This window comes from Pyrgilauda ruficollis, unplaced genomic scaffold (assembly GCF_017590135.1).
Source record: "Pyrgilauda ruficollis isolate IOZ18807 unplaced genomic scaffold, ASM1759013v1 scaffold24, whole genome shotgun sequence".
In the NCBI taxonomy this organism is placed as follows: Eukaryota; Metazoa; Chordata; class Aves; order Passeriformes; family Passeridae; genus Pyrgilauda; species Pyrgilauda ruficollis.
In genome coordinates this window covers 9,089,721-9,105,612 of record NW_024523648.1, presented here as the reverse complement: position 1 = coordinate 9,105,612, position 15,892 = coordinate 9,089,721, and the positions used below count along the sequence as shown (strand labels likewise).

At 38.6% G+C, this 15,892-nt stretch overlaps 1 protein-coding gene across 1 annotated transcript in view; it reads right to left on the bottom strand.

The window, feature by feature from the left end:
- Positions 1-15,892, bottom strand: part of ESR1 (estrogen receptor 1) — a 161,813-nt gene that overhangs the window by 5,126 nt on the left and 140,795 nt on the right. Inside the window, 3 exon segments of the mRNA XM_041469853.1 lie at positions 2-213; positions 1,839-2,022; positions 8,753-8,886. Of these exon segments, the coding sequence (XP_041325787.1) occupies positions 2-213; positions 1,839-2,022; positions 8,753-8,886 (530 nt within the window).

Here is a 15,892-nt window from a genome sequence, read left to right as displayed (position 1 = left end):
TCCTCTTCTTTGCTGTTTACATAAAAAGACTGCAAGGAATGAGATGAAGCTGATGCAGTTGTCAGCTGGCTTCGGTTCTCCTCTTCCACGGGTGCAGAACTCCTGGCTGCTGGGGCGTGCAGTCGGTGAGCGTCCAGCATCTCCAGCAAGAGATCGTAGAGTGGAACTACGTTCTTACACTTCATATTGTACAGGTGCTCCATTCCTTTGTTGCTGTGGGTTGTGATGAAAAAAGTTACTTTCCAAATATGCTTGGGGCAAGGGGAGGGAAGCTACCAGCTAATAATATTTGCTGGGTTCATGTAAATCCTGTCTTGTACTAAACAACTTAGCAGAGCATTTGCTGTACGCATCTGCTACAGTTAAGCAGACAGCAGCACCTTCAAAGAATTTTGCAGACTGCTGTAGTCAAGAATGTAGCAGACTGTTATACATCTGGAATTTCCTTAATTGTACAAATTCTTTTTAGAGGGGAAAAAAAGGTTCATTAACACAAGAACAAGGAAACTCTATAAAATGACACAAGTGAAAAAACCACATGAACACATCCCTTGACTTTCCCTCAAAGATCTCTGTATCAATTCAGGAGGTAAAATCTGCATGTTTCAGCTTTAGTAGCAATGATGTGGTGTTTACTCTAATTTAAATTTCATTAGCTGAAATAATAAAAATCTGTGTAGCAACACCTCCTGTGGTTTCATAATAATAAAATCTATAGCATATCTTTGTAGAAATTTATCCTGTTGACACCTCATGCACTGAGCAGTTACCTTAAGAGGTAATTTGGGAGAATCATTTGCTGCAATTACTAATAGTGTGTCAGGAAGCTCACCTCTGATTAGCAAAAGGCATGGTCCTCTAGACTGGAATTTAGTAGTTCTGCATTTATCCTCATCCATACAATTCACATAATAATCCTAAATCTCTTCTCTAAAGTGATTTGCAATCATGACACTTGTGAGAAGTAGCTGCATATAAGTGATAGCTTTATTAAATCTTATAGGAGACTAAAGTTTGCAGAGCTAGGCTACTCCTACATTAATATTCTACTCTGTACTTTCCATACACCTGTGTCCAGGTCCAGGGTCCTCACCCTGAGAAAAACTTAGACCTGTTAGAACAGGTTCAGAGCAGGGCCACGAAGGTGATCCAAGGGCTCTCCTATGAGTAAAGCTTAGAGAACTGGAGTTGTTCAGGAGAAGAGAAGGCTCCTTACACAAGCCTTCCAGTACCTAAAGGGGACCAGAAGAGAGCTGGAGAGGGACTTCTTACAAAGGCATGTAGTGACAGGACAAGGCAGGGTAGCTTCAAATGGCATGAGAGCAGGTCTAGATTGGGTAGTAGGAAGAAATTCTGTACTCAGCGTTGTGAGGCACTAGAACAGGTTGTGCAGAAAAATTGTGGGTCTCCCACCCCTGGAAGTGTTCAAGGCCAGCTTGGACGGGGTTCTGAGTAACTTGGTCCAAGTGGAAGGCATCCCTGCCCATATCTGGAGGGTTGGAACTAGATTATCTTTAAGTTCCCTTCCAAACCAGGCCATTCTGTGATTCTATGGCACATACAAGATTAAAAGCAGATACTGCTTTCTATCAAACTATCAGCATGATCAAACAAAAGGCAAAGACAACTAGAAGGGACAAATGGGGTAAATATTTTCATATGGAACTTTTTGTTGTTGTTTTTTGTTTGGGTTTTTTTTTTGTTTTTTGGTTTTTTTTTATAACAGCCCTTCACACAGTTTGCACTCCCACCCGTAAAGGAAAAATGTGCATGTGCATTTGTGACACCTCTCTTGCCTGTGCCCAGTACAGAGGTGCTGACTGTGTGCTTGCCCTCACCTCATGTGTCTGATGTGAGAGAGGATGAGGAGGAGCTGAGCCAGTCGTCTGTGTTGCTGCTGCAGAGAAAGACCTGACTTAGCCATTAAGTGTATCAGAGTATCTGTGATTTTGTCCAGGACACGGTGAATATAATCTTTCTCTTCCAGAGATTTCAAGGTGCTGGAAAGAAAAGTGTACACACCTAGAGTAGGAGGGAGAAAGAAAAGAAACAAACCACAGACAAAAATTACTTTGGTGGACTCACAGTTACCCGAGGTATGCCCTGTGCTGCCTCTTAAGCTGCGTTAAGCCACAGGATCTGACTGTGTGCCAGCTCTCTTGCTTGGTAGCCATGTTGCTGCTCTGAATGACCCTGGAGCATGGATTTGGGCACTGTGGGAAAAGCAGGAGGAGGAAGACAATGCCACTTTCCTACTTGGGTCCCACCAAGGTCTGTACCAGGTGCTGGATAACACCTGCAGCTAGCCCTACCTGGGGGCTGTGCTCTTCTCCTGGTCACTTGGCTCTGAAACCTTGAGGAGATGCTGTTCCCCTTGAGAGCTCTACAATACTTACCAACCAACCCAAGCTTTCAGCAGCTTTTGCCATTTCCCCTGCTGTTCAATATTTGATTTTTAGTGATTTTTCTAGTCAATCTAGAACTGAATAATGTTACCACAAAACATGTAAACAAAACCAGGGTTTGTTTATGGATGTTTGCCTCAATGAAATCCTCCCAATCAAGCAAAAGCCTTGAAAGGTGTGCTCCTTCACCTGCAAAGCTGACTCTCCTTTAAAAACTGTGTCCAAATCAGCTTGTGCAAATTTAGCTGTCTTGAATAGCTTACTGCTGAAAGTGAGCAGCCTGAAGGTTTGGACCAGATAAAAAATTTTCCAGAAGACAAAACACCTTAAAACTCCCTCTCCAACAGCCCCTCTACATCACCTACAAGAGCCTCTAATCCAGGCATGAGAGCTTTTGCTGCTAGCAAATCTTGGGAGCATGAAGCACATCAGCTTTCAAAATGGGAAAGTCTAAACTATTTTGGGCTGTTTTATCTTGATCTTTTTTCTGGACAACAACACACAGCCAATGTGAATCAGGCCACAACAACACTGTGCTGCCAAAAGAGAGCTGTTGCATTCAGCATCAGTTTTTAAATCTTTTGGACTGAACCAATAACTCTAAACAGGTCATATTGCCATAATCCAGTTCTGAGGCACCAGAGGTTTAAGATGTACATACAGGAATACAGTCAAACTGGCTGCACCATAGGTGTTCATTGTCCTGTGTCTATAACAGTCTTGACAAATCCTGTGCTTTGGCCCTTCTGCGTCAGCTTACAGAGCCAAGAAGAGACCTGGATTTTGTCCTTGAGGAAAAAAAATGGTTTCTGGAATAATTTTTTGTTTTGCTTTTCTTTAAAGCATCATATATAGCAGAATATGGAATTCAGTTAGTGCTATTAAGAATAAAAGACATACAGACACTAGCATGCACATACAGACAGACATATATGCTATAGCTTGTCAGATATATACATGGTATAGCTTGTTTGTGTTGTTTTCAGCCTTGCTACCACTGGATGTGAAGATAGTTTGCTATGCATCTGAGCAGTCAGTTAATTGAGAATTTCTAACATCTTGGCCTACCTCATCTCCTCACACCTTCTGGCAACAGTCTTGACAAATCCTGTGCTTTGGCCCTTCTGCGTCAGCTTACAGAGCCAAGAAGAGACCTGGATTTTGTCCTTGAGGAAAAAAAATGGTTTCTGGAATAATTTTTTGTTTTACTTTTCTTTAAAGCATCATATATAGCAGAATATGGAATTCAGTTAGTGCTATTAAGAATAAAAGACATACAGACACTAGCATGCACATACAGACAGACATATATGCTATAGCTTGTCAGATATATACATGGTATAGCTTGTTTGTGTTGTTTTCAGCCTTGCTACCACTGGATGTGAAGATACTTTGCTATGCATCTGAGCAGTCAGGTAATTGAGAATTTCTAACATCTTGACCTCATCTCCTCACACCTTCTGGGTACTTTAAGGACGTGACACCTAGAACTACTGCAACCTACAAATGGTTTTTTATGACTTTTTTTTCTTCTGTGCTAAAAAGAAATGTAAATGTGTTTGTGAATGTGTCTCTGGGAAAGAGTAAGCAAGAAACTGTTTTAAAAGACCACAAACATAGTACAACTTCTGAAATTATCAGTCAGAGTTCTTAATTTTGGTAATGGGTATTGCTTCAAATTTGATATAGATAGATAGTACAGTGGCCTCTTTTCTCACAAAGCTTTCCATAACTATTATTATTTTTACTGAAATTCACAAACAGGAACTGGGGCTTTTCTCAGCTGGACCTTTCTCAGCTGACTCTGAACCACCCTCAAATATTCCTATTGACAATACAAGGCTTGATAGCTTAACATGTACCTGTAGGGGCAAGATTCTTAAATATCACTGGCAGAGCACAATCCACTAGAAGGAAATAATAATCTCATAAATGCACAGTGCCTCCAGAGAAGTTTACTTCAGCCACGGGAACCTATTGTGCTCTTGCAGCAATACCCCATAACTTCATATTACTGAAGCTAGTAAAAGAATAGAATCTTTTAAAAGGAATTTTTTCTCACCTAGGTCTAGTCTATTAAAAACTGTAAATCAAAAAAGCACTCCCCAATAACTGCAGAGAATTCAGGCAACTGCCAGTCAATAACTGCCAAGGAAAATTATGTTTAGTTTTTCTTTCTACACCCTCGCAGTGATTGCTCGTGCTCCAGGGCATTGACCAGTGATTGCCCAAAAAAAATGCTGGCTATCACACACTCATACACATCCAAGCAGAGCTTTCAAATGAGGGTGCAGAAAATTGCCTTAGCAAAGTGAATTTTAACAGTTTCCAAGGCCTTTCCAAGCCTAAATTCAATAGCTACCAGGTTGGTTTCCAGCTCTTTCTCTAGGTCAGTGTTGTAAAACCTAATAGGTGCAAGAACAGAGAAAGCACCACCCCACAAGCCAGCAAGGTCTGTTGGTCCATGCCCATAACACATACCAGAACAGGATCCCTTGGGGGCTGCAGTGCTGCCATGCCAGCCCTTGGCATACATTGATAGAACTTTATATCTCTCACCACATATAATTATATATTTGTTGCATGTTACTGTAGAAGACAATTGTCCTCAAAATCACAATAAACCCCAGTTTAAAGTATTTTTTTACATTTAGAGTTCAGGCTCACAGAACACCCAAGGCTCTTCTTCCATTACACCCAATTGCTCTGAAGCTTTAGCAAGACAGGCTAAAGTATGAGGAAATTCATCTCTGTACCATGCACTCCTGGAATCATCCAGCCCCCGAAATAAAGAAACAAATAAGCACAATTTATCAGGAACTGAAAAACATCAGGAGAAAAGAATAACAAGCAGTCACGTGGAACAATGTATCAGGAGGTCTCCTGTATCCATCAAATCAGCCAAATCTTTCCTTCTCTGTGGACTAACAAACTAACTAATTAGGTAAATCCTAATTAGCTGCTGAGGCAGATGTTCATGTCTACATCTTCACGTCCAAAATGAAACCCTGTTGCTTTGCCACATAGCCGCACTCCTCTTCTCTGATACACTCAAAAGTAAAACATCTGGCATTATGTTGCTCTTTCATTATTCTAGTACCTATTTTCCAATGTTAAGTAACAGCTGAATGTGGCTTTCAAAAACAGTACTTTGCTTTTTAGTCAAAAGGTTTATTGCTGCAGCTTTAGAGGCCGACCTTTAGGTTTGTTATTTAGATGGACACAATTATGTCCTTGTGGTTACAGACACGTTGTCACCTTAATATCTCAGGAAAACTGTGGAAGTAGCATAAGCATATACATTGGTTTATAAACAAAACCTTCCATCCTTTCTACATGCACTGAGCAAATCTAAAAAAAAAAAAATAAAATTGTGTTTTGTCCAAAACCGCATGGAAAAGAAGTGCAAAGATATTAAACAGCCTTGCAAGATGTTGCAAAACCAGAAATGTCCAACAAAGGCCATAAACAACACTACTTCATGTGAAGAGACTTTCAGATGTCCAAGGATTTAATAAAGAAATGTTTGTGTACACTCACTGAATTAAATTCACGCAAAGATTTAGAATGCAAATGCAGGCTGCTTTTAAACACGAGATGTAGCATAATCAGTCCTATTTGTTTAATTCATCCACTTGTTTAAATAATTTTGAGATCTGCTGGTTTAATCACATGCATATGTAATGCAGACAGCATAATAAGCCAAAAATTCACTGTGTTTATCTGCTGTTTCTTTAGTGGCAGATTTGTGAATATTTACATATGCACTCACAGAAAGAAATCAGGTCAGGGTAGGTTTGGAGGTCATCTAGTTCATCCTCTTCCTCAAATAGTGGTAGCTTCAGAGTCAGAACAAGCTGCCCAGAGCTTTGTCGAGCTGAGTTCTGAGTACTTGAAAGGATTGAGATCCTACCATCTTTCTGGCTAACCTGCTCCAGTGCTAAACCTCTCACTGGGTAGAGTTTTGTTCTTTTTATCTGGTCAGGATCTCCCCTGCTGTGGTTTGTCTCCACTGCAGATTGCCCTTTCCTTTGGCACCTCTGAGAAGGGTCTGGCCCTGGCTTCTCCATAACCTGTTCATCATCTCTATAACCAGCTGTTCATCAGCTGTCTGAGAGCTGCAGTAAAACTCTCCTTTACCTTCTCTTTCCCTGGATGAACCAATGCAGCTCACTCAGCCACGTGCTTCAGAACACATAGTGTTTCATATCTATCCAACACTTTATGAAAGGTTGGCTATCTTCTGTGAAGTAAAGCATCTCCAAAAGACATTTTAGAGGATCTACGCAAACACTCACACAACTCTTACACATACCCCAAATTATGCTACTTATTCCTGTATTGCAGTCTAATGCCTCTTAATTTGATCATCTTGAGAGTCTGATAGTCAGAAACTTGTATCCACATTCTCACTGTCTAGTTATAAAATTAGTTGTAGGAATACAAATACTGAAATGTATCTTTATGCATAATGATAATGACATTCAATACAGACATACATTCTGTGGCCATATATATATTGAGTTTACAGTGGTCCCATCTCTCTCATGTGCAGAAGGAAATCTGCCTCTGCTTATCACTGATTTCATTTGCTATATATATTTTTCTTTAAATTTTTTAATTTATTTTTTTTTTTACAGTTTTTCCTTAGGGGAATCTTGTAATGAAAAAAACCCATTAACACAGTGAGATGTGCTTATGAAGGATAGCTGGTGATGCCTGGCAAGGTTTTGTCTGAATAAAATATTTTGGTTTATGAATCAATACTAAATACCACATAGGCACAAAATTTCTCTAGAGCAGTACTTAAATTCTTCATGTTCAAGACATGAACATGTAATTTATTTTAATCAAACTTCCAGTTCTATTTTTTCTAATTGAAATTCAAAATTTTTATAAATCAATTACATATTCTAAATTTATTTAAGAAGGTAATTACCTTTGAATATATTAGCTAAAATTCTGGAAGAGCATTACTTTCCAGGAAGAACATTTAACTCTAGGAAATATTCTTTTATAATTATCAGGGCAATAAAAGGAAAATAAAATGTCAAACAGTAATTAAAATTGTCACATCCTGGCAATTAAGGTAAGAACAATAGCCCTTCATTCCTAATATGCCTCTTGCTTTCCTCAAATGTTACTTTTTGGCAGTTGATTACAACCACAACAAAACCTGAACCACATTCATATCTCATAAACATACATAAAGCATTTTACATTAGATTGTATAAATACATAATTTTGCTGGAACTTTGAGGAGACAACATCCAAGCTTCCATAAAGAAAAGTGCCTGATCAATAAAGCAACATTTGCTGTGTTTACAGTTAGCGTTTTATGTCAATATCCTAAATTTCTTTTTCCTGGAATTTGGGCAAGTGATCTCTTAGACAATTGGATAAAACAGAAACAGAGCTCTCCACATCTGTTTTCTGTAGAGGGTGGTACCATCCACAAGTTCAAATGCAACAGCAAAAACTTTACAAGTGGGTAAATCCTCAGCACTGGGAAACTCTGGCATCTTTAGTTACCAGGTAACAGCTTAGCAGAGAATTGTGTCTAAAATTTTTTACTTCGGTGCCTACATTATTATTTTAGATGTCTATCATTTCCATGAGAATACCACGGGTCTCATTTCTGCATAAACAAATTGTCTGAAGGCTTTTTTCTCATTTCAAACAGAAAAGAGTCCTCTAGTATGCAACAGAAGTTTTCTGTCATAGGCTTCAGGTTAAATTTACTTGTTTCAATCATCTAATGTAAAATTCAAATCATCTAACCTTACATATTTATACATGTATCTGTGCTTACACTTTTTATCTAGTCATCTATTTTTGAACCGCACTTCAGGAAATGATTTACAGCCAAAACTATGAAGTAAGTGGAAAGTGATCACATCAGTTTTAGAAGCCTATAATTTAATATTAACTAAACTGCGATAAACTCAATCACATTTTTGCCCTTATTTCCTTGTATTTTGCCATCACCTAAGCACTGCAGTTAAGCACTACCTTTGGGTGCCCTATGTGCTGTTCCAGCTACTTCAGTGCCTTGTAAGCAGAGTTTTAAGACCTGCCAACATCTGGTTCAAAGCACCTCTCTGGCCACTCTCCACATCAGCAGCGCACAGCGTGTCATCTACTCACTGCATCCATTTCCTGAGTTCCATCTACATCACTGGGCCAGTTTGACTGCTCCCACCCCTGCCTGGTGGTCCTGCCTGCAACTGTGTTGAAAACCCATTTCCATTGTTGCTGTCTCAAAATGAAAACGCCATTAAGGACAGCAAGCAGTGTCCAACCACATGCAGAAACCAATACAATTGACAACAAAGCACACGACTTACCAGAATTGAGCAGGATGATGGACTTAAGGCACACGAATTCCTCCCCTTGAATGTTCATCATGCGAAACCGAGCAGCAGTAGCCAGCAGCATGTCAAAGATTTCCACCATGCCCTCTACACATTTCCCTTGATTCCTGTGTGAATACCATCAATGGGGAGACATTCAGTTTGAAACTGGTGGTACCACGAGTTTTTCATCCCCTTGGACCAATACTCTCCAATTTGTTTTCATCAGCTCATGAGCAAGTGTGTGACCTCCTACTGTGTGCACATTTGATATATGTGTGATTACAAAAGCACTGTTCTCAGTGTTCCAAATAAAATAAATAAAGTACCATATTTCCAAAATAAATCAGTTTCAGGAACTCATCACATTACTGTGGTGGAACATTTTTAAATTGACTCAACCAAATTCTTATATTGAGGAAAAGGTTTGTTCAAAACTACATTTTGATTTGTGTGTATGTGTTCTGCTTTTGTTACTTTGCTTCCTCTTTCTTTTCTTTTTTTTCTCTTTAACTGAAATGGTCCCAGATCTTTATATTTCTCCCTCCCTAAACATTTGCACTTGTTTCTAGCTGCCCGAGCAACCTTTAATGTTCCAACACACTTCTCTTGATGTTCAATGTCAACATAATCCCTCCATAAAGAACGAGCTCATTCATGAGCTCAAGAAGGACCTAGGAGGCCAAAATCATGTCTCTATGACTGATTAAAACTATCAATTCACTCCACATATCGAGTAACTTTCTACATTGCAGCATTAAACAAAGCTGAAGTTTGGAACATCTCAAAGTGTTCATTAGTAATGGCAATTAACCATCTCCTTCTGCTCACAGTACAAGACATTCCCACTCACTAATTGTCATCTTGCCCACTCAACCTGCAGCTGAAGAATTAATGCAGATTGTAATCATTTTTTGTGAAAATTTAATCTGCAGATCTTTTGGTCATTTCCATTGCTACCTTTTACAAGAACTACCTACTTTTTCTTCTATTAGGCCTTCCTGAGTGAAATTTTAATATATAAGACTTAATGAATGATCCGATCTGCTGTTTAGAAACATAATACTTTTTAGATATGGCTTTCATCAACAAAATTAGGAAGATCATTGCTACAGGAAAATGCAAAAGAAATTTTGAGCATGTCCTAATTTCTTTGTCACAAGAAACCTACCAGCACAGAGACACCTGCCTCAAGTCTTAACGCAGATGTGCTGTTGAGAGCCTGTAGCTGATGTCTGAACCCACACCAGACCCTGAGACAAAGCACACATCTTCCCTTCTGATTGCAGACTGAGAAACCTCTTCGCACTCTCCAAGGCATCAGGACAAGTTTCAGTACTTCTGATACAACATATTTGCCCACAACTATAGAAAGACTCATTTCCTCTCTATAGAGTTTAGCACAGAGGACTAGAATCCTTTAATAGCTTTGCATAAACTTAAATAATGACCCAAAAAAAGTTTGTTTAAGAATTTAGTATTTCAGGATTTTGTAGAAAGGAAAAGCTTCTGTGGATGAAAAAAATGACCCATATTTAAAAAAAAAATCTTCATGTCTGACTGAGATATTTGTTTCATTCCTAGAATCCACAAAACTACTGCAGCCAGCATTCAAAGCATTTCAAAATATTAAACAGTCTGAACAAATTGCAAAATTTGCATGTCTACCATCAGAGGAAAAAAAAAGTAACAGGAAGTTATTTGTAAATCAGACTATTCAACATGCCTTATGGTGCCTCCTGAGACAGACATTTTGATAGCAAGTAAGAATTACTCCCAACATCCTAGAAAAATAGTTCAAAAGACTGTAGTTTACAAAATCAATATTCTAATCATGATTCTCTTGCTGACAAGCACAACCTCTGGACAAAAACCCCTAATCCAGCAAAACGTATTCCATGTGCTTAACCCAACATATGTGCCTCTTTCCCATCAACTGAACTCATATGATAGAGGATTCATAAAAATTATGTAAATTTAAGAAATTCTAAATAGTTTCTGATCTCTTTTGCTTTGCTATCTGCTGTGTGTATGAAAGACCAGGCTACCCCACAAGGGAAAAAAAAAAAAGGGTATTTCTGTGGGTAATGTACTTTAGGTGAGGTTATATACCCAGCTTTAGGTACTCATGTGTGCACGGAATGACTTAGAAATGTCTTCTTTATTTTCAGAGGTAGGAAACAGATCCAGCTGTACTGACATCAATGGGAACTGCAGGAGCTAAGTATCTTTGCTATACAGTGTTCTATTATTTTTATTATTATTTAGGCTACCACAATTATATTCTTTGTCAACCAACAAGAAACTATCTGAAACTGGAATCTCCAGTTCTCCTGAACTGCCTCCTAACTTTCTAACATAAGGTGATAATACCACCACTTCTTCACAGTTATGTGTTCAGTTGATAGGGAGGCCTATCTGGTAATAATCTTTCCTGAAGGAGAAATTAGCAATAGATTTAACAATTATCTTTATCCTACCATCTTGCTGTTGTCTTTGTGTACTCTTATCTTACTGAAGAGAAGACAACAAAAGCTTGTTTACTGCACAGCATCACAGTGTATTCTCAGAAAAATCCTTTAAATTTGGCTATTGGGAAATGTTTAGGAAAGTTAAATCATTTTAATTAAAGGTCTTAAGTGACTGTATAAAAGTACTTTCTGTATTAACTTTAGCAGATCTATAAAATCACAGCACCATCAGGCCAGAGGGCAATTCAGAATGACTTTAGTCCAGCCTCCCACTCAAAGTAGGGTCAGCTTACTCAAGGCTTTATGCAATGCTGGTCTTGAAAATCTCCAAGGATGGAGACTGCACAACCTCTCTCAGCTTAATTATTTTCATCATCATGCTTTTTTTCCTCCCCTATATCCAGCCAAAACCTCCTCTGCTTCAGTTTATTACTCCCATTTCTCAATCTCTCATCAGGCATTTTAATAAAGAGCCTTGATAACCTCCTTGTAGAGTGTAGGTCATGCAGACTTAAAAGCCCTTTCTCCTCCAGGCAGAACAAATCCACTTCTTCCAGCCACTTCTGGCCTTGGTGGCTCTCCACTATGTTTACTGAAGTTTATTAATGTATTTCCTGCAATAACTGGTTATGGTATTCCAGATAATGAGTGCACTATAAAAGAAGGATAACGGCTTCCCTCCTTCTAATGCCTACGCTGCCACTGATAGTAGTATCAGTAACCAGGGCTATTCCACTGTATGTAGAAATAAGAATCTAGATTTTATTTAAGTCTTGGTAAAAACCTAGACAGCAGGAACGCCTTTAACAGAAGCACAGGATCAAGTAAAAATTAATACTGAAGGGTCATTGGGTGAAGGGAACAGGGACTCGAGCACTTAATGGATGTTCTCATCAAACTTTTCATTCAAAGGGAAATGTTAAAGACAAATGCACCACCAAAACAAAGTCTGACTGTGTTTGTTATCTTTCTGTCTTCTTTTCCCATGGTACTTCATTTGATGAAAGGGACTGCTAGGAACAGATGGGATGCACAAGGCTAGGATAGGGAATATCAGCTCCAAAAGTGGACTTAGTAACTTGGTGATGAAGCCTCTAAACAAGACTTGGATTTGTTCCTAAGCCAAAAGGTAGGTTAGGAATAGGGGAGAGAAAAGCTGCAAGGATAACGTTCACATCCCCAGTTAGAAAGGAGGGCATTCACAGCCTTAACTCAAATGCCTGTTCTCTGACACAAGAGGAGAACAGTAAGTCTGCACAGACTTCCAAACAAGAGATGATCTTTATATACATTAATGTATTCTATATAAACTAGTTCCATTAATAGACACCGCTAGAAGCTTTCTACTTCTATGTGAAGCAATGCACTAAAACAGCTTAAGGAAGTGGGACATCAGGAAAGCTCCATCTGCAAGGATTTAAGATCAAATCAAGAACATCTACTTGGATGCCTTAAATCCTGCCAGACAGGTATTATAGGGATACTTAACTAACAGAGGATTCCACATTTTCTCAATGGTGTGCTTTATCAGTCATTAAAAGATGAGAAAATTGTTATCAGCAGAGAAATTTTACTTCAGACCATCCTGAATTGAATCAGTAATACTAAGGGATTGTTGAAAAGGTTAGGGGAAAGGTAAGCAGGAAAAAAATTAAAATCTGAGAAAAATTAACCCCAAAGCTCTAGAACAAAACAGCAATCTGAAAAGAACAGGAGTCAAAGAAAAAAGCAGAAACTACCAAGTGTAAAGTAAATCACAGTGTCAGATAGGAATCCTGCTGATAAAGAGAAATGCTTATTGTTCTGTCATTATCCAGGAGGTTAGATATCATTTTGCTTTGGAAAAAAATGTTGTTTAGATCGCAGCAATCTAGCTTGCACCTTCACACAAATCAACCAATAAGTGGTTGGTGGTCATGAAGGTGTAAGCTACAGAAAGGGACAAATTAATTATCTGCAGGGCTTGTTCTACAGTTCTGTTTTGTTGTTTTCCATGTGGTTTTTGGTTTGTGGATAAGGGGCTTTTTTAATTGACTTGTTCATAAGCCTTCAGAGCCTTAACATCTTTTGCTCATGCCATTTCTCCCTGAATACTGGCTTTCAATTAACACACCCTGGGGAACTTCATAGACTACAGTCAATGGCTGGTATTACAGCCTGCTCTTCCAGAGCATACTGTTAAGAGCCCATTGTTTCTTATTTAATATAAGTTTAAGAACAAACATTTGGGTCAATTGCTGTCTAAAACATATTCAAAATTTATAAAATTAGTCCAAGATTTAAAAGCCATCATTGAAAAATATTTGCAATAAATTTGAAGTAGCACATTTATCAATTAAAATAAGAAAAAAAAATCTATTTTGAAGTTATTTTCACCTAGAGTTAGTCACAGGTTCCCAGAGCTGCTGATATTGCATGAATTGTCTGGAAATAATTGAGTTCAGTGTCTCTGCTCAGGCCTATATATTGTTGGGTTTTCAGTAGCTGCAAGGACTGAGACTCCAAACCCTCTTGTCCTGTCACTGGGAAGAATCTTCCACTACCTTCTTTACTTCCCCTCTCCATCAGATATTTATCAGACCTGAGTCTTCTCAGATCCTCCTTGTATGAGAGTTGTTCCAGTCCAGTATGCACGTCTGTCTTGTGTAGGGTAGCTCAGAACTGGACACAGCACTCCAGATTTGCCACAGCGTGTCTGAGCAGCGGGAGAGCACCACCTGCCTCTAGATGCTGCTAAAGCTTTTCCTAAGGCAGCTGGGGAGGGCAATCTGCTGGCTCAGAGGGCACCCAGTTGTGCTCTGAATTCTCAGAAAGTTTATGGAGTTTCCCCCACCATGGTATTCTGGAGGAAATTCTGTATTTATGTGCATGCACATGCTTAGGGAGGTTTCCTACTAATAGGTTTTGTTATTATGTCTTTCCTGTCCACATCATCCTGGATTAAAGCTGCCCCACCAGGCTGGCCAGTCTGCGGAAATCATTATTTTTCTCCACCTTATGGCATGGATCTCATCTCTTCCTAGACATTCTTGGTCCTCACAGCAGGTTCCATGATAAGAAAGTTAAATCCATGTGGTTGATACCAGCTATGCAACCAGATGCTGCCCTGCAGGATCTGCCCATTCTGCCTCAAGCCCTTTCTCCTCAGCAGCCCCCATGGACTGGACCACCTAGGCTCCCACATGCTTGACACTTGCCCTCAGATCCAGGTGGCCAACCAAGTGTTTTTCCTGACAACACGACCAGAGGACCATCCAGCTAGGCAAACAGGGTAGGAATAGCACTCTGCACATTTGAACAGCTCTGAAACACAGAGACGATTTGCTACTATGTACCTTTAAAAGATTTTTCTCTTTGTAAAACATAATGTGAAATGGATCTACAACTATGCCAGGTAGGAAAAAATCCCAAAAATGCTGCTATGATAGTTCTAAGAAAACGAATTATTCTTTGGTCACATTTAAGACATTTAGATTGGAAAATTATTATGAAGGTTCTCCATTTGGGAACAATAATGCTAAAATAATTGGCCAAAGAAAAGTTATTCTGATTTACAGGAGAGCCTTTTTCAGTTTAATTTATATTCAGCCTGAGTCACCATAAAGCCAAAAAACATTTCAAAATTCTCTCCATATCAGAAATGCAAAGAAAGTTTGATTTTGGAATTAACAGCACCACAGTACAATGTGACCTAGAACTGAGGCCTGAGCTTCCAAGGTCAGAGTTACTAGATGAGCAAGTAATCTCATAATTTGTGTAGGGACTATCTTGAAACCAGAATTATTTCATTTTCTTTGAAAACTTCTTTTCTGTGCCTACAAATCCCCAAGGGAATCTATCAGCTGAAAACTGTGAAGATGCGGATATCATATGAGAGGGGGCTTTCTTTATTTATCTTTTTTTTTTTTTTTTTAAGAATTCATCACTTTTAGCATTACCCAGCACTTCTTCAGATTCTGGAAAGATTGTCCTTATTTTACATTTAAGTTGTTTGAGTTACAGAATTGGGTAGCCTTTGATTTTTCCCAAAAAGACAGTAAAAACTGATTCACAATAAAGAGACAGTAATTTTTCATTCTTTTAAGTTTTATCATTCTGTCTCTTGTAATAATATGGGGTTTTTTTCATTCCACAGGGTCTGCAGTATATGCATCTCAATATTCAATACATCTCCATATTCAATACATCTCAAAATTCAACCATTCAGTGAAAGATGAAAGACAAACTTAATTATTTCAAAAAATTCCCCAACTGTCTACAAGTTAATCCATTTGGTTCTATCAAGCAGGTAGCCTAATGATGAGAAGATTTTTTTTAGCTGGGTTTTCTGGATGGAATCTGTTGTTATTAAAGATGTGATGAAAAGTAAATGTACAATAGCTTTTCAAATCCATTTGAAGGGCAAATTAGGATATGCTTGTTTCCTATGAAATTTTCCCTTTTGAAATAAATACAAGCAGAAGGTCTCTAAGGAAGTATTCTGAATCAAGCACTTGGGATCACTTTGCTTCATTTTTTCTAACAAATCAATGGTAATTAATGCATCCACAATTCCACATGAAATGTCATGAATTTACTCAAGTGACAAACAAGTGTGGTGTCCTCAGATATTTGGAGCATTTTACAAGGTTGAGGGACTAGAAAAACTTACTCAGATTTGATC